Consider the following 27,688-nt stretch of genomic DNA (forward strand, 5'->3'; position numbering starts at 1 on the left):
ACCTTTTCTTGAACGGATCATCAAGGCGGTCTGTAAGGTGGATATTGTGGTGAGACTCCTCCCACAGTGTTATGTCAGGGCCACGGCCCTTAGTTACCTGTGACGCTCATTGCATTGTGGGAAATAACATCTGTTTCCAACTGCCAGGAAGTCAGTATCTTCCTCTGTGTATCTCCATCATTTAGCCTATGAAATTGTTAGTGGGCGTGGCTATAGATAATACAGTATAGACAAGTTGGTGTTGTATGTTTTTTTTTCCCCTTGTCTGCCAGTAGTAAAGATGAAGACTCGAAGCCTCATTGTGGATCAAACTACATGAAGGAATTACACAGCCAACATCAATCATTTCTTCACGTTCTCACATGGGGGAAGGGGGTGGGGGAGGTTCCGTCTCACAGACTTGCAATCTAAATGTGAAGAAATACAGGATACAGTAGGGAGAGTAGAATATACTATCCCATAGGGCTTACAATCTAATGGGTGGGGGAACACAGGATACAGTAGCTAAACCTGGTACCAGTGAATAGACGTGTGAACTAAGTCAGATGATAGTGGAAATATAGTGTAGAGGATAATAGGAAGGTAACTATGAAGAGTTTGGCCACCATTTCAGAACACCTGATCTGCAGGTATGATCCAGTGAAGGGATCCTCCAAGTCCTATAACCATAGGATCAGCATAACAGCCACTGCACTAGCATCTCTGGGCACGACTGTAAGGGCACCTTCCATATTAACTCCTATGGGTAACTATGAAGAGTTTGGCCATCATTTCAGAACACATGATCTGCAGATATGATCCAGTGAAGGGATCCTCCAAGTCCTATAGCCACAGGATCAGCATAACAGCCACTGCACTAGCATCTCTGGGCACGACTGTAAGGGCACCTTCCATATTAACTCCTATGGGTAACTATGAAGAGTTTGGCCATCATTTCAGAACACATGATCTGCAGATATGATCCAGTGAAGGGATCCTCCAAGTCCTATAGCCACAGGATCAGCATAACAGCCACTGCACTAGCATCTCTGGGCACGACTGTAAGGGCACCTTCCATTTTAACTCCTATGGGTAACTATGAAGAGTTTGGCCATCATTTCAGAACACCTGATCTGCAGGTATGATCCAGTGAAGGGATCCTCTAAGTCCTATAGCCACAGGATCAGCATAACAGCCACTGCACTAGCATCTCTGGGCACGACTGTAAGGGCACCTTCCATATTAACTCCTATGGGTAACTATGAAGAGTTTGGCCATCATGTCAGAACACCTGATCTGCAGATATGATCCAGTGAAGGGATCCTCCAAGTCCTATAACCACAGGATCAGCATAACAGCCACTGCACTAGCATCTCTGGGCACGACTGTAAGGGCACCTTCCATATTAACCCTTATGGGTAACTATGGAGAGTTTGGCCACCATTTCAGAACACCTGATCTGCAGATATGATCCAGTGAAGGGACCCTCCAAGTCCTATAACCACAGGATCAGCATAACAGCCACTGCACTAGCATCTCTGGGCACAACTGTAAGGGCACCTTCCATAGTGACCTCTGAACGTGTACCTGAATGCACATTCTACAGGGCGTTACATGCGCTAAGAGCAGGCTCTTCACTAAATAGCAAGAATAAATAGATACATCACACCGAGTCTATCCATAGACGAGTAAAGTGAAAGCAGCTGGCGTATCGTCATTTCCTTAATTCTGTCAACAGAAATCCACTGCAGGAGCGAACAAGATGGCCGACATGAGCCAAAGTTCATAGGGTGGAGTTCAAAAAGGGTTAATCGAAGGAACGAATCCAGATTTCATGACGTCAAAGAGTAAATAAAATTTGTCTTCTAAAGATAAATCAAGTCATTTCACTTTTCAACGTTCCAGTGAAAAGAACATATGATTGAAATAAATTGTTCCCGTGCTAGGCTCATAATACTCATATAACTCCTGTACCCCAGGATCATGGCAAGCAGCAGGGGGGCTTCCCTTATGGACGGTTGGCAGAAGGTTGTGCGTTTTCTCTCCTCACGTGATTCTGTACGAGGTTCCGCCGCAGAAGCCTCTCTAGGAGGGAGTCTGGAGGAAGACGGACAGGATGTGCTTCAGGTGGTAGAGCCGTTCCTTCAGCGAGGTCATGGAGAGGATGAGGGTCTGATAGACGGGATCCAACGGCAAGATAGACAAGAGCCACCAGCACCAGAACGGGCCGTCCGGAGAAGCCTGTTTAAGGTAGAAACACGTAGGGTGGCATAACGTCAATTAATAGAAACACAATACAATTTCTGCAGTCAATCAAAACTAGAGGAAGGTGAAAGAAATTATACTAGATTATTTACAGCATATTATATACAACCAGCATTTTTTTTTACTAGAACTGCATTCAAAGGGTTAACACAGGCTTTAGAAGCTTCCCTTCCAGCAGAGCTGGCCGCTTCCGAACTTTACATAATGTTATCTTGTGTTTAATTGTTTCAAGTCAGGAATGTAAACAAAGCCTTCTCTCACACTGATGGGTCCCCTGAACAAAGTCAGACATGCATAAATGCTTTCTGATGCTTTCTGATTAAGTTAGAGGATGAATAAAGCAGTTATAAATAAAATGCAAAGTCAGCTCTCAGAGTAAAATAAATATACTTTAGGAATGTATCATTTCTAAATGAATAATAATACTTCTGCACAAAAGCAAATATGATAACCGTGTGGCATATAAAAAGTAGGAAAACCTGTTTTTATTGAATATTACGTCAGGGTTTTATACCGCTTTAAAGCAAATCCGAGATTAAAAACTAACTATAACAAGTAACTTGTCTATATATCTTATCTAAAGTTTAGATAGTTTAACTTTACACACTATATCTAGCTGCAAACAGCTTCAAAAGTTGATGATTATTTATTCCTGTGATACAATGAGGGCAGCCATGTTCCGTTTGTCACATTGTCACAGGCTGAGGGCTGGAGATGCTATCCGCTTGCCTGTGTGTAAATTCACTCCCCTCTCCTCCTCCCTCCTCCCCTCTGCCTCTGAAATCAATGTCTAGTAACACCCCCCCCCCCTCCTCCTGCCCAGACTGGGCTCCCATAAGCCCTTGCTACAGTGCCAAGGCACAAAAGGAGCTGTGGGCGAGGCTTGTTTAGTTTATAGGGAATTAGAGTAAAAAAAAAACAAAAAAAAGTATTTGGCTTGAGGAATGCCCTATAAACTATATGAAAGGAACACAATTATGCAATGAGTAAAAGTTTATCTCGGATCCACTTTAAAGGGAACCTAAACTGAGGAGGATATGGATTTTCAAACATCAGTCTGATGGTCGAATCTGCTGCAATCAGTGTATGGCCACCTTAAGAAGCGGTTAACGTTTACCTATCTTTTCTTGAAAATTGGGCAATTTCTATGTAACATGGTCTTTAAAAATAAAGTGAACATCATTGTAGAAAGTGGACCTTTAAAGTGAACCAGAGAGGAAGCACCCTCATGTATGTTACCATATTTATCGGTGGGAACATTAGAGAAAACACCTACCCTGCTCTCTGTTTCATCCTTCACTGCTCAGCCTGCTTGTTATCAGCCCTGATAAAATCCCCCACTGAGCATTCAGTCTGGCTTTGCTCAGGAATCATTATAGCTGAGTCTGTCTTCTCTGATATCTTTTCAAGCCCAAGCCTGCCCCCTTCTGGCTTTGCTATAATGACTCCGCTATAATGATTCCTGAGCAAAGCCAGACTGAATGCTCAGTCAGGGATTTTATCAGGGCTGATAACAAGCAGGCTGAGCAGTGAAGGATGAAACAGAGAGCAGGGTAGGCGTTTTCTCTAATGTTCCCACTAATCTATATGGTAACACACACGAGGGTGCTTCATCGTTGGTTCACTTTAACAAGAAATTGTCCAGAACCCCTGCAGAGAATTCTTCACTTCCTCACTGGCATAAATGCAGATGCAGCTCAGAGTGCGGTCAATCAGGAAGGAAACGCAGGTGCGGTAGGTTGACCTTCATCTACTGTAGTGGTCAATTTGCCAGATAAGAGGGTCTGACAACCAAAGGGCTGCTCACTATATTTTGAGTTTATCTTCACTAGTTCCAGCTGGGTGACAAACCCTTGGTTGTGATTCTTGGAAACAATACATCTCTTTTTCAAGTGTACCTGTAATGCTGGGCATACATGGATCGACCCGACGGCTCGATTAGCTGCCGGATCTACCCTCGCCGCGTCCCCGCCGCCGTCCTGATCGATTCCCACTCGTCCCCGCGGGCGCTCCTTAACTTCCGCTCGATTCCCCGCTATTGTCTGCCCGCGGGGATCGAGCGGAGAATCTATCCGGCGGGTCATCAGACCTGTCGGATATTATCAATCGAGCCATCAGCGGCTCGATTGAAGAGGGACAAATGACCCATGTATGCCCAGCATAAGGGCAAAAATGCCCCAAATGGGTACTCATTCAATAGAAGGAAGGCTTTCTGTATAATCCAGGGGCTGCCCCTGTTCTCCTTCCAGCGCATAGCTAGAATCCATGAGGCCCCATAGCAGAATTGTGGCTGCTCTCCACAAAAAGGTACCTTTTTTCACCCTTTCACATACACCAATTTTAGGTAGCCTGAGGAACATACCAGAATAAGGCAACCCCCCAGTATTGGTAGACAGAGGTACCCCCAGTATTCAGCCCCCCAGTATAACTAGCCAATACTCCCCACTAAAGAGAGCCAGAGGTGCACCAAGTATTAGGTAGACGCCCAGTATAGGTAGCCAGAGGGGCTTCCAGTATTAGGTAGCCCCCCAGTATAGGTAGCCAGAGGGGCTTCCAGTATTAGGTAGCCCCCCCCAGTATAGGTAGCCAGAGGGGCTTCCAGTATTAGGTAGCCCCCCAGTATAGGTAGCCAGAGGGGCTTCCAGTATTAGGTAGACCCCCAGTATAGGTAGTCAGAGGGGCTTCCAGTATTAGGTAGCCCCCCAGTATGGGAAGTCAGAGGAGCCTCCAGCAATAGATAGCCCCCCAGTATAGGTAGCCAGAGGGGCTTCCAGTATTAGGTAGTCCCCCAGTATAGGTAGCCAGAGGGGCTTCCAGTATTAGGTAGCCCCCCAGTATAGGTAGCCAGAGGGGCTTCCAGTATTAGGTAGCCCCCCCAGTATAGGTAGCCAGAGGGGCTTCCAGTATTAGGTAGCCCCCCAGTATAGGTAGCCAGAGGGGCTTCCAGTATTAGGTAGACCCCCAGTATAGGGGGTCAGAGGGGCTTCCAGTATTAGGTAGCCCCCCAGTATGGGAAGTCAGAGGAGCCTCCAGCAATAGATAGCCCCCCAGTATAGGTAGCCAGAGGGGCTTCCAGTATTAGGTAGTCCCCCAGTATAGGTAGCCAGAGGGGCTTCCAGTATTAGGTAGACCCCAGTATAGGTAGCCAGAGGGGCTTCCAGTATTAGGTAGCCCCCCAGTATGGGAAGTCAGAGGAGCCTCCAACAATAGATAGCCCCCCAGTATAGGTAGCCAGAGGGGCTTCCAGTATTAGGTAGCCCCCCAGTATAGGTAGCCAGAGGGGCTTCCAGTATTAGGTAGACCCCCAGTATGGGAAGTCAGAGGAGCCTCCAGCGATAGCCCTTCAGTATAGGTGGCCAGAGGAGCCTCCAGCAATAGATAGCCCCCCAGTATAGGTAGCCAGAGGTGCTTCCAGTATTAGGTAGCCCCCCAGTATAGGTAGCCAGAGGGGCTTCCAGTATTAGGTAGACCCCCAGTATAGGTAGCCAGAGGGGCTTCCAGTATTAGGTAGACCCCCAGTATAGGTAGCCAGAGGGGAAGCAGCAGATTTGGGCGCATGAGACAAGTGGACAAAAAGGGCGCCCCATTCACTCCCATTATAAATATCGTTTAATGGGCGCCGAACAGGGAAAAAAAGGAGCTGGAGATTATTAACGTTTTAACAAAGGCGCTGGAGATTATTAACGTTTTAACAAACGGCGCCCGGAGATTTTTAAGGATTTATAACTAGGTTTGTGATGATTTAACTTTACAAAATGAGCCCGTGACGAATAACGTTTATAAAGATACTAAATCACTATTTCAAAAACATTTCTAAAACATTATTATCCACCCAAAAAAATTATTTACATTTTTTTATTTACATTTTTTATTTATTAATGTCTGTAAAACATTATTATCCATAGGGGGTCTTAGGTTTAGGCACCACCAGGGGGGTCTAAGGTTTAGGCACCAACTGGGGGGTCTTAGGTTTAGGCACCAACTGGGGGGTCTTAGGTTTAGGCACCACCAGGGGGGTCTTAGGTTTAGGCACCACCAGGGGGGTCTTAGGTTTAGGCACCACCTGGGGGGTCTTAGGTTTAGGCACCAACTGGGGGGTCTTAGGTTTAGGCACCAACTGGGGGGTCTTAGGTTTAGGCACCAACTGGGGGGTCTTAGGTTTAGGCACCAACTGGGGGGTCTTAGGTTTAGGCACCAACTGGGAGGTCTTAGGTTTAGGCACCAACAGGGGGGTCTTAGGTTTAGGCACGAACAGGGGGGTCTTAGGTTTAGGCACCAATAGGGGGGTCTTAGGTTTAGGCACCAACTGGGGGGTCTTAGGTTTAGGCACCAACTGGGGGGTCTTAGGTTTAGGCACCAACTGGGGGTCTAGGGGTTAGGGATAGGTACAGGGAGGGTTTTTAACAAACGTAAATATAATTTTCAGTTTACAAACAGGGAAGATTAACGTTTTAAGAATTGCCGATCTCATACACATTATTTAGTGATTTATAAATTCTTAAAACACTATTTCTAAACGAAATTCTACACAATATTTCTATAAACGATATTACTGTTTATCGTTTACACCACGCGCCCTTTTTTCCCCGACGCCCTTTTTTGATGTACGCAGCCAGAGGGGCTTCTAGTATTAGGTAGCCCCCCAGTATAGGTAGCCAGAGGAGCCTCCAGCAATAGATAGCCCCCCAGTATAGGTAGCCAGAGGGGCTTCCAGTATTAGGTAGACCCCCAGTATAGGTAGCCAGAGGGGCTTCCAGTATTAGGTAGACGCAGTATAGGTAGCCAGAGGGGCTTCCAGTATTAGGTAGCCCCCCAGTATAGGTAGCCAGAGGGGCTTCCAGTATTAGGTAGCCCCCCCAGTATAGGTAGCCAGAGGGGCTTCCAGTATTAGGTAGCCCCCCAGTATAGGTGGCCAGAGGTGCTTCCAGTATTAGGTAGCCCCAAATATAGATAACTTCTCGCCTTTGCTCTTGCACAACAAAAGTTTTGTAAAAAAAATATATAATTTTTCCCAAATAAACAGAAAGATAATACCTGCTGGACTAATTTTTAGATCCTCCTCTTCTCCTCAGTGACCTACAGTTGCCCATAGCTTTATAGTTTTTAAAGAGTAAATTGCTTTATTATAAAATGTGAGATGTGTAGAAATTGTTGTGGTTATCGTTTCTGTGCAATGACCCCTCTGCTGGTTTAGACTGACCGCCAGAGCCACCCCTGTTTCGTCCTTCTGCCCGTTTGGCACGCGGGGCGTTCGGGCGTCGCCGCAAGAGCAAATCTCCGCTTGGTTAAGCCCACATCCCGCTTTCTGCATGTCTATTCTTTGCTGCTGGGCTATTAAAGGCAAATAAAAACAGGTACTAAAGCGGTAACTTCTGATCTCCTGTTTGGAGGGAAGGGTCCCCTCGGAGTCTTTAAGCATGCTATTTTGGTTTAGAGAACATTTTCCAGTCATTTGCTTGCCAGCACCTGGCGGCTTTCAACGGACAGGAGCATCAATCTCGCTTTCAAAAGCCGACGGCGTGGGCAAGGAGACGCACGGCGGGGCGCGGGAACCGCTCCGCGCGCTGCACCGAGTCCGCCGACAGCTGCCATTAACCCCTGCATCACCGCAGACAAGCCTGAAGATCACCTCTGCAGCCTTTTCTATCTACAGCTAACAAAACAACTGACATTACCCATAATGCACAGCATAGTGCAAAGGTCAAATGGCCCAACACCCCTTCCCCCCAATAAATAAATAAATAAATAGTTAAATGCTCCGACATGACTACTTTTTTAAAGTGATCCCAGGGGGAAAATAAACTAGTGAGATAAGCAATTAGATTTGTCCTCCTACTCCTAAAAATCACCCCTTTTTTTAGCTATATCATGGTTTTATTTTAGATTTAAACATTTACAAAGTAGGTTGAATGTTTTACTGTCTGTGATCAGTGGCAGCCTATTAAAGTGGCCTGAAAGTCAGCATTTCTACTTTGCTCTAAAAGATTCCTCTCAGCTTGAAAGCTACAATCCCAGAAAAAGAAAATTCTAGCAGAACATCATTGAAATGGTTAATCACAGCACTTTCTTCTGCAGTATCTTTTTTACTTGTTAAAGGATACCCGAACTGACATGTGACATGATGAGATGAGATAGACATGTGTATGTACAGTGCCAAGCACACAAATAACTATGCTGTGTTCCTTTTATTCCCTTTCTCTGCCTGAAAGAGTTAAATATCAGGTATGTAAGTGGCTGACTCAGTCCTGACTCAGACAGGAAGTGACTACAGTGTGACCCTTACTGATAAGAAATTCCCATTTTTACCCCATTCTTTCTCTCAGAAGCCATTTTCTGCTAGGAAAGTGTTTTATAGTTGGAGTTTCTTATCAGTAAGGGTCACACTGTAGTCACTTCCTGTCTGAGTCAGGACTGAGTCAGCCACTTACATACCTGATATTTAACTCTTTCAGGCAGAGAAAAAAAAAAAAAAAAGGAACTCAGCATAGTTGTGTGCTAGGCACTGTACATACACATGTCTGTCTCATCATGTCACATCGGGTATCCTTTAAACACAAATGTATCAACACTGGAATGTAAACAAACACTCTCTGAGAAACTGTCTCTGCTTCAGGCACATACAGAGTTCAGAATAGCTCTTTAGAAGATTTTAATATATAATAAAAAGCAGTTATAATAGAAAAATAATAAAATGCAATGCCAGCTTTGAGGGTAAGAAAAACTACACTTTGGAAACTTGTCATTTGTAAACAGACAATATCACTTGTGCACAAAAGCAAATATGCTGTATGAGTAATAAAAAGTAGGAAAACGCATTTTTATTGAATGTTATGTCAGCGTTTCAGACCACTTTAAGTGTCCCAAAGATCTAAAAAGGTCAATAGTTCATGTATTTTTTCTCTCTCTGCCCTCAGAAGTTGTAATCTGCCAGGAAAACTTTATGGCTGTAATTTGCTTATCAGTGATGTTTACTATATTCCCGACAAGCTACTGACAAGACAGAAAGCAGTGAAATAAAACAGCCTGATTACACAGGTCTGCAACTAAATAGCGGTTTGATTTTTTTTTCATCAGATTTCCATGTACTTTGTTGTGCTGAAAACAAATAAAATGAAGAAAAAAACTCCAGGATGTCATGATTTGCCACAAAATGCAAAATTATCTTTACATTTCGAAATTTTAAAAATGTTTCAACCTCAATAAGAACGGTGGATTGCATTTAAAGAAGTCGTACTGAATTGTTTAGGGAATAAGAAAGATCCTCACTACAAAAAGAAAGCATTTCAAGCTTTAGGTTGTCTGATGAGTTTGAAAGTCCTCCATTCCCACCTTGACTATATTTATAGCTCCCAATTGTCCCTCTTTTGGAGGGACAGCCCTTCTTTGGAAACCCAGTCCCTCTTTCCTCCTCATGTGTCCCTCTTTCAGGACTCATGTACAGATCTATGTAAATATATGAATTTTATATACTGAAATATGCGTTCAATTGACTATCATAAAATAAGACTTTTTTTTACTCTCCCATCCTTTATATTAATATATTTCTTATTTTCAAATGTTAATATGAAGGAAAGTGAACCAGGATAGAAAAGACCAGTGTGGTTTAACCATTTCAGCCTGCGGGGATTTTTCACCTTATGCATCAGAGCAATTTTCACCTCCCATTCATTCGCTAATAACTTTATCACTACTTATCACAATTTATTGATCTATATCTTGTTTTTTCCGCCACTAACTAGACTTTCTTTGGGTGGTACATTTTGCTAAGAATTATTTTTTTATAAATGCATTTCAACAGGATTAATAAGAAAAAAATGGAAAAAATTCATTATTTCTCAGTTTTCGTACATTATAACTTTAAAATAATCCACACTACCATAATTAAAACCTATGTATTTTATTTGCCCGTTTGTCTCGGTTATGACACCATTTAAATTTTGTCCCTATCACAATGTATGGTGCCAATATTTTATTTGGAAATAAAGGTGCATTTTTTCCGTTTTCCGTCCATCACTATTTACAGGCTTATAATTTAAAAAATGTTCGTAGTATACATCCTTAAAATGCATATTTAAAAAGTTCAGACCCTTAGGTAACTATTTATGTTGTTTTTTTTTTTTTTTTTTTTATTGTAATTTTTTTCCATTAAAAATTTTATTTGGGTAATATGTTGGTGTGGGAAATAAACAGTTAATTTTTAATCCTATTATATGTGTAAATTGTAATGTAAAAAATATGTTAGGTTTTTATCTTCTTGTGCTTCTCGCTAACCGGAAGCACAAGGGAGACGCGGGAAATTTTATTGGCAGAAAGACTGAAGCCTCTAGTAAGAGCGCTTCGTTTTTTCTGCTGGGGACACGGATCGGTGATCGGGAACCATGTTCCCGTTCACTGATCCCAGGGCTACCGGTGGAAAGCACGGGGGCGCGCACGGCAGCGTGGCACCGCAGCAGAGAAGCCGCCTAGACGTGAGCATCACGTCCGGGTCGGCTGAAATGGTTAAAAAATATATTTTTCTTATGAAATCTTTATGATATGTCTAAGGGTGTGCCGGGGGCGTGGTTAGGGGGTGTGGCTAAAAGTGAACCAGAGAGAAGCACCCTCATGTATTTTACCATATATATCAGTGGGGACATTAGAGAAAACACCTACCCTGCTTTCTGTTTCATCCTTCACTGCTCAGTCTGCTTGTTATCAGCCCTGATAAAATCCCTGACTGAGCATTTAGGAATCATTATAGCTGAGTCATTATAGCAGAGCCAGAAGGGGGCAGGCTTGGGCTTGAAAATACATCAGAGAAGACAGACTCAGTTATAATGATTCCTGAGCAAAGCCAGACTGAATGCTCAGTCGGGGATTTTATCAGGGCTGATAACAAGCAGGCTGAGCAGTGAAGGATGAAACAGAGAGCATGGTAGGTGTTTTCTCTAATGTTCCCACTGATATATATGGTAAAATACATGAGAGTGCTTCATCTCTGGTTCACTTTGTCTCTCTTTTTTTCTCAATAAGTTGGGAGGTATGTACTTTTTGGAAAATTTGGGAGCTATGAGTGAGGAACAAGGTGAACGATTCCACCAAGACATTCAGGAGATGGAGAGGAGATAGCAGGAAAATGGAGCATAATGATGGCAGACTACTGCGGGATGCTTCAGAGAGACATCCCGATGCCTCTTACAGGTGGAAATACACCAAGAGGAACCTCACAGAGAGGAAGAATCGAGTTTAGTGTGTGTAGGTGAACTCATTTCAGTGCAAATAAGGATTTTCATGAAAAAAAATTGTAATATAACTTTTAATTTTATAAGTTAAATTTCCTAGTACACACCATACAATTTTCTGTTTGATTATTTTCTGTCATTAGATTATAGGCCCATACACACGTCGGATTTTTGCGAACGACCCGTCGTTTGAACGTCCCGTCGTTCAGTCGTTCGCACGTCAAATCCGACGTGTGTACAGACTATCGTTCGGGTGATAAGACTGGTTTCCAGCGATCCGCCGGGCGGATTGCTGAAAACCAGTCTTATCACGCGAACTATAGTCCGTACACACGTCTGATTCCGCGTGCGAACGACTGAACGACGGGACGTTCAAACGACCCATCGTTCAGAAAAATCCGACGTGTGTATGGGCCTTATTTCCTGTAAAGTACTGGTAGAGACCGGTCATTATCTCTGGTGCATTGTCTTCTGGTTATCTCCTGCTGAGTAGAACAATGCCTGATTGCTCGGCAGACAGATGGTTAGATAGATACTTTCCAACATGTTGGAGATTATCTATCTGGCAGGTAAATCATAAAGGGGCCCATACACCTAACGATTTTGCCGCCGATATACAGCAGATTCGATCACTGTGATCGAATCTGCTGTGAAATCGTTGCGCAAACACTGACAGAACGATCGATTTCCATCCGAAATCAATCGTTCCCATCGATCCGTCCGTGCGGAAGATTATTCTCGATCGCCGGCGGGTCGGGAGTGCGCCGATAGCGGCGTTCGAATGCCCGACGACCGACGCAATACAGCTGCGATACATTACCTGCTCCGCCGGCGCGAGTCCCCGCTGTTCCTTCTCCGCTGGGCTCAGAGTCCGGCAGGCTTCACTTCTTCCTGTCCCGGCAGGAAGTTTAAACAGTAGAGGGCGCCCTACTGTTTAAACTTTCCCCAGACAGGAAGAAGTGAAGCCTGGCGGACCCAGAGACCAGCACGGAGAAGAAGACAATGGAGACCGGGGGAGTCACGCCGGCGGAGCAGGTAATGTATGCGGGCATGCGTGGGGGGGGGGGGGGGCTAGGCAGCGGCAGCACCACCCCCGTCATGCTGAAATCGATTCACAATCTGTTTGCAGTAAAGGCAGCCATAAGATCCCTCTCTGATCAGATTCGATCAGAGAGGGATCTATCTGTTGGTCGAATCTGATGGCAAATCGACCAGTATATGGCTACCTTAAGCCCCATCTACACCATACAATTTATTTTACGATTCGATTCATGGATTCGATTCAATCCAACATGTCCGATGGGGATTCGATTCAATTTGATTCAATTTGCCATTGTTTTGCAATGGCAAATTTAATCATATTGAATCAAATCCCGATTGGACATTTCGGATTGAATTGAATCAATGAATCGAACTGAATCAAATTGGACACAAAATTGTATGGTGTAGATGGGGTTTAACAGAAAATTGTATGGTGTGTGCCTAGCATAAGGTAAACACAGAGATATTAATGCTGGATCCACTTACCTCTGCAGGTTGTCAATTCCTCTCCTTGTTCCCCCGGCCCCCCTCCTGTAATCACTCCTTCAAAATTCTGACTTTTGCCTAAAGTCAAAGAGGCGGACTTGGGCTGTCCCCTCCCATTTCCTCCCCTTCCCCATCCCATTCACTCCCCTAAAGAGGAGGGAATAGAAGGGTGATGAGAGGGAACATCCCAGCAAGCCCCGCCTCTTCCTGTCTGCAAATTTAACTTCAGCCAAAAGTCATATTTTACAAGAAGTGATTAGGGGGGCTGGTGGGGGAACGAGGCGAGGAACGGACAACACACAGAGGTATGTGGATCCAACATGAATGTACATCTGTGCTTACCTTGGATAGCTTTGCCTCAGGTACACTCCAAAGGCTGGTGTGAATGCTAGACTGTTCTCGGCCGAGGCAGCTGGTCATAGGACATCCCAGTTTTAAATCTGTCATTAGCACAGGTGCCACCAGGTCACTTAATGCCTGGCTTCTGGACCTTTGAGCAACAATCGTCAGTCAAGTCTAATGACCTCCTTGGCTTACTTCTAGAATCCGCTTCTTCGTGTCTGGCGCTACTGGCCCCACTCTGCTTAGCAGTCGCCTAGCAATGCGTCTGTACAGTATTGTGGTCCCCGCAGGATCAGGTTCGATCATGGTGGGCAAAACAGAGTTGACCCAAGTAGGGGGTGTGTACGCAAGAAAGGCTCGCTGCATCATCTGATTATGTTTCTACTTCTGAATTACAATCATAACTGCACTATTGACCAGAGAGTGATTTGGAATTGATACGGCATATTGGTAAGCAGCGTGTACTGAGGCTCACAACGCAACCAACACCCGCGGAGCAATAAAAGCATTCCTGTTGTTGCACGGTTTTGTCCCTAATTTGGGCACAGTCTTTTGCCAAATTACCCTTTGAGCGCCACCACACAGCCTAAGGCGGCGCCCAAATGTCTGGTGCCCTTCTTGCCTGCCTCGGCCTCCATATCCCTCTCACATCAGGTGTGCTTTTTAGGGTTTCTGTTTCCTTGAAATTCCTTCATAACGTGGAGGTCTGCTTTACCCCCCGAGTCACACTGACCTGTATGTTGTCCTCTTTCGGGGGTGGGCTGCTGTGATTCCTGAAGACCCGTTGGGGCAGGCTCCCTCTGGGCTGGGAGAAGCAGTCCTCCAGCTGTTGGTAGACCATGTCGTGTAGTCTCTGCACCTCCTGAAGTTCTTCTCCTTCCAGCCGCTTATCCACCAGGTACTCTATCTCTGCTTTGTGATAACCATCCAGCTGGCCTCTCTGCAATACTCGGAAACGTCTTCTGCCGACCGTCTCCACCAGCGACCGGCCGTCTGGCAGGTAGGACAAGTCCAGGATCTCCAACATGCAACCATAGTCTGCAAAACTAGACATGGGTATAAGACTTCAGGATGTGCCGGGAAAAAAAACAACAACAAAAATAAAACAAGGCCTATTTACAGGCTGACTGAAAAATATCTAACCCTTTCCAGCCTTATGAGCATGTCTGACATTGGCCTTTTCCTCCATAGGTCCACTGTCAGACATGGGAAATAAAAGGCTGCGGCTAGGTGGCGCTGTTGCCAATAAAATTCGGAACAGCGTCACTCTATTCAGAGTCAGACTTATTGCCGCCACCCACATCCCCCGCAGCTGCGCCACGTAATGTAAATATGATGTGGGTGTGATTGGAGGACGCTTACGGAGGCGGGGAGGAAAGGGACAGAGGTGGGGAGCCGCGCTATACAGGAGGCGGGGGAGCAGCGCTGAGTGGCAGCCAAAGGTAAACAGCCGACTAGCAACAATCTGCTTGTCGCTAGCCTGGCGGTTTTTATAAGGGGGGACAGCAGAGCATGGGGTGGGGGGGGGGGCAGCAGAACAAGGGGGGAGACTGGGGGGACACTGTAAGGACACAGGCTGGTGATTGTATGCAGAATGTGCCTCTGTGTCCTAATATTAATGTCACAAACCCACTTTGCATTCTCTTTAAACAGAATCTGGTTTTGTGGCTAACAATCCCTCTTTAAAGGGACTCCGAGCTCAGACTAAAAATAAAATTTGAACTTACCCGGGGCTTTCTCCATCCCAGCCCTGGTCGGGACGTCCCACGCCGGCCTCCTGGCTCTTCTCCCGGCGGCTGTCCGCATAGCGCTGACAGGCCGGTCCCCCGGGCGACACTGGCGAGTGTCGGGCCTTCTCCTTCCCTATACGTCACGAATGACGTCACACGCCGGCCGCCGCGCGTCATGACGGCGGCCGGCGTGACAGCACGGCGCATGCGCGGTTTAATCGCGCATGCGCCGTGCTGTCACGCCGGCCACCGTCATTCGTGACGTATAGGGAAGGAGAAGGCCCGACACTCGCCAGTGTCGCCCGGGGGACCGGCCTGTCAGCGCTATGCGGACAGCCGCCGGGAGAAGGGCCAGGAGACCGGCGTGGGACGTCCCGACCAGGGCTGGGATGGAGAAAGGTCCGGGTAAGTTCAAATTTTATTTTTAGTCTGAGCTCGGAGTCACTTTAAAGTGGGGATGAAACTCCATATTAACAGAAAAAAAATGACTAAAAAGAAATTACTTATTTAGCTTCCCTATCATGTTGTTGTTTTTTGTGTTCACTGCCAGATTTAGGAGAAATGTAATATGAAAAAAGTATAAAATAATAAATAATATTTCTGCTGGTTTCCATCTTTACTGTTTCACTGTCATGACAAAAGTGACCTCACGTCTGTCTTTTTTTTTTTTTTTTAATCCAGCTCAGTGTTTGTTTATACTTCATACTGCCACAGCTGTCACTCCCACAGCAAACATCACCTAGCCCAGTGTTCCCCAACCCTGTCTTCGAGGCCCACCAACAGTGCATGAATTGTGGAAATCAACGGAGGTAGTTAATCAGCTCTGCTGAGGCACTAATTACCTCACCTGTGAATGTTTGTGGTTTTCTGCAAAACATGCACTGTTGGTGGGCCTTGAGGACAGGGTTGGGGAACTCTGACCTAGACAACAGGCTTTCATCACTTTATAAACTCTTTCACTTTCTGGTTGCAGTGTTATCTTATCCGAAATAGGAAGCTTTCTGTAAGTTTCAGGCTGAGATAATTCATTTTTAGTTTTTTAGTTTTTATTGGCCGGCCATGTTGGAAAGACCCGATCTCAGAATCTATGGTGATGTTTGGAGAGCGTTGATGCTATAACTTGTGTCATCTAGGCACCACCAGCACCGTCAGTGCGGAAGTTTAGACAATGTGAAAACAGGCATCAAACAAGCGTTACCTCTTCCCGCTCTCGTAAAGGCACATGCCAAAACTTTTGGTTCCAGTGTCGAGGCAGCGGCGCATCATGAGGCGATAACGTGGTTCAAAGACGTGGAGAGGACACGCCACTCCGGGGAAGGCCACCGTGCAAACAAAGATAGGCACATTGCTGACCAGGCTGCAAGGAAGAGAAACAACACGTTACAACCACATCGTAAGAAATCGCTGAACCACAATTCACTGAACACTCACTGCAATACTGCGCTCACACCCTGCGTTCAAAGAGACTTCTGCAGGCTGCAGACTATAATAATAATAATAATAATAATCCGAACATTTGTATAGCGCTTTTCTCCTGTCGGACTCAAAGCGCTCAAGAGCTGCAGCCACTGGGACACGCTCAGGAGGCCACCCTGCAGTGTTAGGGAGTCTTGCCTTGAACTCCTTACTGAATAGGTACTTGACCTAGCCAGGATTCGAACCCTGGTCTCCCATGTCAAAGGCAGAGCCCTTAACCAGTACACTATCCAGCCACTAATGCACCAATACACGGCTTCTCCCGCCGCTCGATTCCGCAATCAATTCTCTTATCTTCCGCTCGTTTTTCTTATCTTTTTCCATTCACTGCAATCCGGAATCAAGTGGCAAAACGATCGGACGGGAGATCGGACATGTTGGAATTTATCTATCGAGCCATCTTAATGGCTCAAAAACGAGCTGTGTATTCCCAGCATAATACAGGAATAGGCTTCCGCAAAGTCATTAAAGAGAATCTGTATTGTTAAAATCGCACAAAAGTAAACATACCAGTGCGTTAGGGGACATCTCCTATTACCCTCTGTCACAATTTTGCCGCTCCTCGCCGCATTAAAAGTGGTTAAAAACAGTTTTAAAAAGTTTGTTTATAAACAAACAAAATGGCCACCAAAACAGGAAGTAGGTTGATGTACAGTATGTCCACACATAGAAAATACATCCATACACAAGCAGGCTGTATACAGCCTTCCTTTTGAGTCTCAAGAGATCATTTGTGTGTTTCTTTCCCCCTGCAGTTCTCATGCACTGAAGTTTCAGGCTGCTCGTTTCTTCCTGCAAACAGCTTTGCCCTTGTCTGTATTTCTTCACTATGTGAAAGCCCAGCCAGCTCAGAGGATGATTTATCCAGCTTGTAAAAGATAAGAGAGAAGAGAGAAGCTGCTCTAATCCTAAATAATACACAGGCAGTGTGCAGAGAGGGGCCTGGATGGGGGAGATGCATCACAGAACCACAACACTGAAGAACTTGGCAGCCTTCCAGACACAGGCTGACAAGTCTGACAAGAGAGAGATAAGTTGATTTATTACAGAGATGGTGATAGCAGAAAGTGCTGCAGTAAGCCAGAACAGATTAGAATAGCTTTTGGAACTTGTAGGATGATAAAAAAACAGGATGCAATTTTTGTTACGGAGTCTCTTTAAATCAAATAGTCTCGCCCTCCAATGTCAATGTAAAATCTTCAAGCTTTCAACCTTAAAGGGAACCTCCAGACTAAAAATCTACTCAGCAGTAGTGTTGGGCGAACAGTGTTCGCCACTGTTCGGGTTCTGCAGAACATCACCCTGTTCGGGTGATGTTCGCGTTCGGCCGAACACCTGGTGGTGTTCGGCCAAACTGTTCGGGTTCGCCCGAACGGCTCATTGCCTGGCCGAACAGGGCCCCTGTTCGCCCGAATACTGGCCCCCTATGGGGTCGCAGGCATAAGGGGGGAGCATGCCCCGATCGCGGGGGGGGTCGGAAATTCCCCCCACCCCCTCCGCTAGCGCTCCCCCCTCTGCCCGCTTCCCCATTCAAAAGTTAGGAAGTGAAACTGTACCTGTGCGGCCGGTAGTGGGTGACTGGCAGTGGGCGGCACTATGGAGAGACTGAGGAGGAGGAGGAGTCCGGAGAGTGACGCGTTGAGGGAGGCCGGGCAGTGGGCGGATCAGCAGTAGTACGGTACTACTGCTGATCCGCCCACTGCCCGGCCTCCCTCAACGCGTCACTCTCCGGACTCCTCCTCCTCCTCAGTCTCTCCATAGTGCCGCCCACTGCCAGTCACCCACTACCGGCCGCACAGGTACAGTTTCACTTCCTAACTTTTGAATGGGGAAGCGGGCAGAGGGGGGAGCGCTAGCGGAGGGGGTGGGGGGAATTTCCGACCCCCCCCGCGATCGGGGCATGCTCCCCCCTTATGCCTGCGACCCCATAGGGCCCCCAAAAGCGGGATGTTCGGGGAGTTCGGGGTTCGGCCCGAACATGCCGAACATTGCGGCCATGTTCGGCGAACTTTCCCGAACCCGAACATCCAGGTGTTCGCCCAACACTACTCAGCAGCACTGAAAAGGCTTGGTGTTTGTTTAAAGAGACACTGAGCTCTGAAGCGAGAATTATTCTAGCTTCATAGTTAGCAGGGGCACGTGTGTGCCCCTGCTAAAACGCCGCAATCCCGCGGCTAAACGGGGGTCCCTTCACCTCCCCCCCCCCCCCCCGCAAAATCAACGACCAAATTGGTTGTATGTTTTGCTGCTCCTAGAGGCAGGGCTAACGGCTGCAGCCCTGCCTCTAGTCGTGTCTATCAGCGGCGCATCGCCGCCTCTCCCCCGCCCCTCTCAGTGAAGGAAGACAGAGGGGCGGGGAGAGGCAGAGATATGCGCTGACAGACGCGCGTGGGGCAGGGCTGCGGCGGTTAGCCCTGCCTCAACCAGGAAGAGATTCCCGGCTGCACGGAGGGGATTTCGGGGGGTAAGGGACCCCCGTTTAGCCGCGCGATGGCAGCGTTTTAGCAGGGGCACACATGCCCCTGCTAACTATGAGCTCTGAAGCGAGATTTATTCTCGCTTCAGAGTCTCTTTCACAGTTTCACAGCATCAGAATTTTGTTTTTCTTACCCAAGCCTCATTTTTAGCTGCACAGAAGAAAACTGCCCGGGCATTTTCCCCTGATGCTGTGCAAAGCATGATGGGATTTCTGATGTTGTTCTCGTTCTGCTGTTTTAGTGCAATTTTTTTTTTAAATTTGAATTTGAGATTTGAAGCCTAGCGCATGCAGCTGGGAGGGGTGATCAGGACACAGGACAGTTGGAACTGTGTCTCATGCTCCCTGTCACCTCCTTTCAACCAAAAAGATGGCTGCCCCCATGGAAAAGATGGCTGCCCCCGTGGAAAAGATGGCAGCCCCCGTGGAAAAGATGGCAGCCCCCGTGGAAAAGATGGCAGCCCCCGTGGAAAAGATGGCAGCCCCCATGGAGTCACAAACATGTGCCTGTTCTTTTAAAACAGGGTGGGTAAGAGATTATATTACCTATTTTAATTAACATAACTAATGTAAGTTAATGACAGTATGTTTTTTTAAGCTGAAGTTCCCCTTTAAAACCAAGGAAAATAGAGAGGGGACTTCTCATGGCAAATAAACTCTCAACAGTGCACCCCTCGTGCCCAGAAAATCCCGCAGTGTGAGGCTACGACCACGACGGGTCTGGGATCACACACACACGTGCCCCTGCTCACCCCCAGGCCTCCTCTTGATGTTATGCCTCATTATCTCATGGACTCTGCAGCATCGCGGCGCCTGGACTAAGATTCTGCTTCTTGATAAGTGATGCCGTGACCTCTTCCTTCTCACACGTGATCTCCGCCAAGCTACATGCATCTCTATCTCTGCCCATTAAAGAGACCCTGTATCAAAAATTTTAAAAAATTCCGCTGGGGGGTACTCACCTCGGGAGGGGGAGGCCTCAGGGTCCCAATGAGGCTTCCCCCTCCCCTGTAGCTGCAGGCAGACCAGCGCTGGCTCCCCCAAAGCCTCCATGCTCGACATGCCTGACAAGGCTTGCTATATTCACCTTCCCTGGCTCCAGCGGGTGGCGCTGTTGCGGCTCTCAGCACGGAGATACACGGAAATAGCCGATCTCTGTCTGGTCCGCTCTACTATGCAGGCACAGGAGACTTGCAGGAGACTTGCACCTGCGCAGTAGAGCGTCCCGACAGCGATCGGCTATTTCCACCTATCTCCGAGCGGAGAGCAGATACTGCGCGTGCGCTGGAGCCGGGAAGGTAAAGATTGACATCCCCGCTGTTCGGAGGGGCACAGCGAGACTCGGTTGTTTTAGTTACAGGTTTTCTTTAAGACCAGGGACCAGAGCAATGTAAGCGATAGCTGCGCTGGGGAGACACGTGAGAATTCGCCTGCGGGTGAGCAGGGACACGGAGGGGGGGGGGGTGATCCCTGACCCGTGGTGGTAGTAGCCTCACACAGTGTGATTTTCTGAGCACGAGGGGTGCACGGTTAAGAGTCTACTTGCCATGAGAAGTCCCCTCTCTATTTTGCTTATTTTTAAGGCTGAAAGCTTGAAGATTTTACACTTACATTGGAGGGCGGGGCTATTTGATTGAATCACTATTCACTTAAAGTGGAGCTGAACTCTTGCACAGGACAAAAGGAAATCAGAGAGAAATGTACCCTGTGTGTATTTAGAGAGTTTAGCCTGTCTAATTCTCCCTCATCTGTGACTAATCACAAGTTGTAATTTGATCCCTCAGCTGTGTCAGCTCAGGAATCTGCTCTGCCACGGCAGAGAGGGATGCGCACGGCCAGGGCCGCACAGGCTGTCTGGCAGCGGGGGACCGGAGGATCAGTGATTGATGGCGAGGGCACTGATCATCCGGTCCCCCGGAGGATCTTCATCCTTTTCTCCCGTGACCTGTGCAGGGCTGGGCGGAGTCACGGACATCAGTGAAGGTCAATTAGAGGCATGCTCTTCATCTTCATTTTTTTCTGCCGTTACCTTTGCAGGGCTGGGCGGAGTCACGGATGTCAGTGAAGGTAAATTAGAAGCATGCTCTTGATCTTCATCTTTTTCTGCTGTGACCTGTGCAGGGCTGGGTGAGGTCACGGACGTTAGAGAAGGTAAATTAGAGGCATGCTCTTCAACCTTTTCTGCTGTGACCTGTGCAGGGCTGGGTGAGGTGACGGACGTCAGTGGAGGTAAAATTAGAGGCATGCTCTTCATCTTTATCATTTTCTGCAATGACCTATGCAGGGCTGGGTGGGGTCACGGACATCAGAGAAGGTAAATTAGAGGCATGCTCTTTATCTTAATCCTTTTTTTGCCGTGACCTTTGCAGGGCTGAGCGGACTCATGGATGTCAGAGGAGGTAAATTAGAGGAATGCTCTTCATCTTCATCCTTTTCTCCCGTGACCTGTGCAGGGCTGGGTGGAGTCACTGACGTCAGTGAAGGTAAATTAGAGGCACGTTCTTCCTCTTTATCCTTTTCTGCCGTGACCTGTGCAGGGCTGGGCGGAGTCACGGATGTCAGAGGAGGTAAATTAGAGGCATGCTCTTCATCTTCATCCTTTTCTGCCGTGACCTGTGCAGGGCTGGGCGGGGTCACGGACGTCAGAGAAGGTAAATTAGAGGCATGCTTTTCATCTGCATCCGTTTCTGTTGTGACCTTTGCAGGGCTGGGCAGAGTCACGGACGTCAGAGGAGGTAAATTAGAGGCATGCTCTTCATCTTCATCCTTTTCTGCCGTGCCCTTTGCAGGGATGGCCGGAGGCACGGACGTCAGTGAAAGTAAATTAGAGGCACGTTCTTCATCTTCATCCTTTTCTGTCATAAACTTTGCAGGTCTGGGCGGAGTAACGGACGTCAGTGAAGGAAAATTAGAGGTATGCTCTTCATCTTCATCCTTTTCTGCCGTGACATGTGCAGGGCTGGGTGAGGTCACGGACGTCAGAGAAGGTAAATTAGAGACGCACTCTTCATCTTCAGCCGCGGAAATCAGCAGAAAGAGACTAACGATCCCGCCGCCACACTAATTACGGCAGAGATTTTTGCGGGCGCGTTTATAAATCCACCTGCTGAGGCTGGATGTCAGCAGAAGAATAATTACCCGAGACCCCCCAATTACTGAACTCTGCCATCCTGCTAAGCTGTCCTTGTTATAGTAATTAGCTTTTTTTTCTTCAATATTAATGCCCTGAATCATCGGCGTTCGCTGCGGAGGGTGAGCCCGTGCAGCCGCCAGTGTGCGCAACGCTTCATTACACATCTGCGGGATTTTATATTCTGCATTTTGGTGAAATTAGTCTTCTTTATTTTCTTCAGAGATACTCAATGTGTGTGAGAGAGAGAACATCTCAATGTAAATAATCCCAGCAATGTGTGTTAAAAGGAACCTTAAAGAGAACCTGTAACAAAAAAAAAAAAACTCCCCTGGGGGGTACTCACCTCGGGAGGTGGAAGCCTCAGGGTCCCAATGAGGCTTCCCCCTCCCCTGTAGCTGCAGGCAATCCAGCACTGGCTCCCCTGAAGCATCCCGCAATCCTGGCTCGACAAGCCTGACAGATTTGCTATATATACCTTTCCTGGCTCCACCGGGTGGCGCTGTTGCGGCTCTCAGCACGGAGGTAGTCGGAAATAGCCGAATTTGTGTCGGGTCCGCTCTACTACACAGGCGCAGGAGACTTGCGCCTGCGCAGTAAAGCTGCTCAACAGCGATCAGCTATTTCCGCCCATCTCCGAGAGCCGATACTGCGCCTGCGCTGGAGCCAGGAAGGTAAATATTTACATCCCCGCTGTTTGGAGGGCCAAAGCAAGACCGCCTTGGGGCCAAGGAGGACGGGGGAAGCCTCAATAGGATCCAGAGGCTTCCCCCACCCGAGGCGAGTACCCCCAGGGGAACTTTTGTCGTTACAGGTTTTCTTTAACTGAGGGAACCATAATTGGTATTGGAAAAATGAGTTTCACTTACCTGGGGCTTCCACCGGCCCCCTGCAGACGTCCTGTGCCGCGCTGTCACTCACCGATCCTCTGGATACCGCGCAATGGCCGAGTTTCGTTTTTGCTGACTGATCAGTTGGCGGCCACTTTGTGTCCTTGCTCGCGCTTCCGTCGCAGTATGCGATTTCTCGTACTGCGCACGCACTGTATTATTATTATTAATTAGATTTATATAGCGCCAACATATTACGCAGCGCTGTACAATAAATAGGATTACAGACAATGATAACAGGGGTGACAGAACAATACAGGTAACAGACCATAGATACAACAATACAGGTAATAGCAATAAGATACACAACACAATGCAGATAGTAGTACAATGCCAGATCATACACTGTAATGGTAGTGGTAAAAATTACCAGTTCCAAATTCTGGGTAAAGTGCACACAGTCAAGTATGATACACAAGGGGAGAGGGCCCTGCCAAAGGCTTACAATCTAGAGGGAGGGGCTGGTGACACAAAAGGAGGGGGTGCAGCAAGAAGTTATCGGCACAGAAAGTTAGGGTAGTGTTGAGTTGATGTAGGCCTCCTTGAAGAAGTGAGTTTTGAGTGCTTTTTTGAAGGTGTTGAAGGTGGGAGCGAGCCTTATGGGCAGTGGGAGAGAGTTCCACAGGATAGGGGCAGCTCTAGTGAAGCCCTGCAGTCTGGCATGGGAGTGCGAGATGCGTGGGGTGGTTAAGAGGAGGTCGTACAGTACAGTGACATGAGTGCGAGGAATGACGTGCAGTGGCCTGCCAACTGATCACTCGGCAAAAACTAAACTCAGCCGCGGCGCAGGAACCACAGGATCGGTGAGTGTTGGCGAGGGCACAGGAGGTCTGCAGGGGCGGTGGAAGACGCAGGTAAGTAAAACTTTTTTTCCCAATACCGGTTAAGGTTCCCTTTAAAGTGAACCCAAGGTGAGAGTGATATGGAGGCTACCATAGTTATTGCTTTTTAAACAATACCAGTTGACTGCCAGCGCTGCTGATCTCTTTGGCTGCAGTAGTGTCTGAATCACACCAGAAACAAGCATGCAGCTAATTTGGTCAGATCTGACAATAATGTCAGAAACACCTGATCTGCTGCATGCTTGTTCAAGGTCTATGGCTAATAGTATTAGAGGCAGAGGATCAGCAGGGCTGCCAGGCAACTGGTATTGCTTAAAAGGAAATAAATATGGCAACCTCCATACACCTCTCACCTCCTTGCAACCATTGTATGTGCTTACGGGAAAATAACCATCCCCACTCGGTTTCCCAAGTCCTTTAGGAACTGAGCGATCGCTCTACTTTGAGTCTTTCACAGTTGTATTAAACCCACTATTATAAAGGCTTTACCTCCTAAAGGAGGGGTAAGTACATAGATACACATCCGTCACTCGCCAACCTTTGTTACCTTTAAAGAGAACCAGAGATGAAGCACCCTCTTGTATTTTACCTTATAAATCAGTGGGAACATGACAGTAAACCCCTAATCTGCTCTTTGTTTCATTGTTCTCTGTTTAATCTGACTGTTATCACCTCTGATAAGAATCCCCGACTGAGCACTCAGTCTAGCTTTGCTACGGAAAGATTATAGCTGAGTCTGTCTTCTCTGGTGTCTTTTCAAGCCCAAGCCTGCCCCCTTGTGGCTCTGCTATAATGACTCAGCTATAATTATTCCCTGCAAAGCCAGACTGAATTCTCAGTCCGGGATTCTTATCACAGCTGGTAACAGACACTTTTAGCAGTGAGGATGGTACAGAGAGCAAGGTAGGTGTCTACTCTAATGTTCCCACTGATATATATGGTAAAATACATGAGGGTGCTTCATCTCTGGTTCACTTTAAATGCTCTCTAAAAACACACTTGTTCCGACAAGCATATGTGCTACCTTAGGCCACTTCCCTTTGTCCTAAGACCAAATTGCACTCCTACTAGGTGTCCTAAAACTATAAATAGGTATCCTAAAACTCTATATATTTGTTGTATACTACCCCTCCCCCCCCCCCCCCAATTCCATTTAGATTGTAAGCTCGCAAGGGCAGGGCTCTCTCCCCTTTTATGTCTTGAAAATTATTATATATTTTATTTATCATGTTACTTTTATCACTGTCATTACCAATGCTGTACTTTATATTCTGTGTTTTGTATCATTTTTGTATTTTGTTGCTAATTATGTATCTTGTATATTGGTGTAGACTATTGTCTGTTTTATCGTATATCTCATGTACTTTTCTTACTTTGTATAGCGCCACAGAATATGTTGGCGCTTTATAAATCAATAATAATAATAATACTACACGGGGGGGGGGGGTTGTTAGAGGCGCCCAGATATAGTAGATAACCCCTATATGAGTTCAACATCACACTAGAAAAACGTATACTGTATATACTGGTATATAAGCCGACCTGAGTATAAGCCGAGGTACCCACTTTTCCCTCAGAAACCAGGAAAAAAGTGATTGACTCACGTATAAGCCCCTCCCCAATATAGCCCCCTTCACAGTAGCCTGATGTGCCCCCAGTGCAAGTTAGCCCCCCTCCCCTTAGCCAGATGTGCCCCAAGGATCATACTGCTGCGTCTCAAGAAGCCACTAGGTGGCGTTATATATATATATATATATATATATATATATATATATATATATATATATATATATATATATATATATATATATATATATATATATATATGAGACACAGTGATTGCCACACAGGAAGAATCCCTGAGTATTGCACCACGTTGCTTGCACGCTCTGCTCCACAAGCCGGGGGACACAGGTAGTCTTGAGCAGCGCACTCTGCACACCATGTAACAGGGGATGGGGGGCACGGACACCGCAGGGAGCCAGCTGGCAAGAGATCACTAGTGCACGATGATTACACTCCTCCGCCAGAAACAAAACCTGCTCCACCCGCCGTTCTGCTCCACTGACTCGCATATAAGCCGAGGGGGTAACTCTTCAGCACATTTTTGTGCTTAAAAAAATTAGGCTTATACATGAGTATATACAGTAATAATAAAAAGATTTCTTGAGGTGTCTTACCTCTCAAGACGTGTGCCACCAATAAAATGGAAGAGATTTACTGTAGCACGATTGTACAGACAACACATACAGACACTTCATGAACACATTTACACTCTACTTACTTTGAGAGCTCGGCAATCTCTGAGAGATGGACCTGCTTCCTGTCAGACATCTCTGAAGGGAATACGGCTGTCATCAGTTCCACCAGAAGCTCGGTGATGGAGTAGCAGCCCACCCTCAGATACTGCAATACAGGAGAGTCACATTGTGAGGCAGTCAGGAGGACACACGCCATTCTCTGTGTACACGGAGGTCTATCTTACCTCCTGCAAACTTTGCTTGCATAGTGGGCAGTATGGCCGGTGGTCCAAGCTCCGCAACAGGCACTCTTTACAGAAGGTGTGGCCACAAGGGGTGGTGACAGGCTCAAGGAACATCCTGATGCATGAAAAGAAAAGGAAACTAAGGTTTAGATCAGCCGTATTAACACTGCGGAAAACAAAGAGAGTGCCATGAAAAACGATCAAACGCTTCTGTCTGACTGTATTTTGAAACGCGACGAGCGGTTCCATTTTGCATGGGTAATGATTTCATGAACTCCACATTTATATACACAGACACATAGGCCAGGTTCACATTAGTGTTAAAATATGGTCCGTTCCCGGATCGGAAGGGAACGGATCGTATTGGATGCGAATGGATCCAACGTTAACCTATGGATTCAATCACATTGGTCTGTTAGAATGGATCCGTTACGCACGATCTGCTGAAGGCACCAGGGCTGTGGAGTCGGTTCAAAAATCATCCAACTCCGAAGCCTCAGTTTATGTAACCACCGACTCCGACTTCGGGTACCCAAAATTGCTCCGACTGCAACTCCTCGACTCCGACTCCTTAGTCTAATACTTACCACGGCTGTGCATTTTGTACAAAAATCATCCGACTCCGACTCCTCAGTTTATGAAACCACAGACAACAGGTTCCCAAAATTGCTCCAACTCCGACTCCTCGACTCCAACTTCGACTCCACAGCCCTGGAAAGCACCACAAGTTTCCTCCTGCAGAACCGATTTTTTCCAGACCACTGAGCCCAGTGGAAAGGAAACGGATCCTGTAGTGCTGCATTGGGGGCAATAAGAAAACGGAACAATTCTTCACACTAGTGAAACAACTGACCATTCTAAGGAGAAAAATCCACTTTGGGGGTCTGGGGGGGGGGGGGGGGGGGGGGGTTAAACGGAACAGAAGCAACAGAGAAGAAATGGTTGAAAACTAACCCGATCGACCGGTAATCAGATCAGTTTGCCTCTAAACTGCCAGTGTGAACTGGGCCATATTTTTACACTTGGGAAGAACCGCCAAAAGGAAAAAAAAAGGAAGTAAATGACTATGTTATACAGAATGATTTTAAAGGGAACTTGAAGTGAGAGCAATATGGAAGCTGCCATATTTTTTTCCAGCTACCTGGCAGTTCTGCTGATCCTCTGCCTCTAATACTTTTAGATATGATAATCCTAATAGGACCCAGAGGCATGTTGTGTGCACAATGCCATGCCTCGTAGCATCTCCTGGGTTGCAGCTTGGCTTCCTATTAGTGGAAGCTAACAGAGGCAGGGAGTGGCGAGGGGGGGGGGGGGGGATGGGTAGC

At 46.8% G+C, this 27,688-nt stretch overlaps 1 protein-coding gene across 1 annotated transcript in view; it reads right to left on the bottom strand.

The window, feature by feature from the left end:
- Window positions 1-260: 260 nt before the first annotated feature.
- LOC137564478 (LON peptidase N-terminal domain and RING finger protein 1-like) overlaps window positions 261-27,688 on the bottom strand; it is a 94,748-nt gene continuing 67,320 nt past the window's right edge. The window contains exons 7-11 of the mRNA XM_068278384.1: window positions 26,364-26,478; window positions 26,163-26,284; window positions 16,263-16,421; window positions 14,068-14,380; window positions 261-2,220 (exon numbers count right to left, since the gene is read on the bottom strand). Coding sequence (XP_068134485.1) covers window positions 2,065-2,220; window positions 14,068-14,380; window positions 16,263-16,421; window positions 26,163-26,284; window positions 26,364-26,478 — 865 coding nt within the window. The 3' untranslated portion in view covers window positions 261-2,064. The remainder of the gene's footprint in view (window positions 2,221-14,067; window positions 14,381-16,262; window positions 16,422-26,162; window positions 26,285-26,363; window positions 26,479-27,688) is intronic.

This window comes from Hyperolius riggenbachi, chromosome 3, assembly GCF_040937935.1.
Source record: "Hyperolius riggenbachi isolate aHypRig1 chromosome 3, aHypRig1.pri, whole genome shotgun sequence".
Lineage (NCBI taxonomy): Eukaryota > Metazoa > Chordata > Amphibia > Anura > Hyperoliidae > Hyperolius > Hyperolius riggenbachi.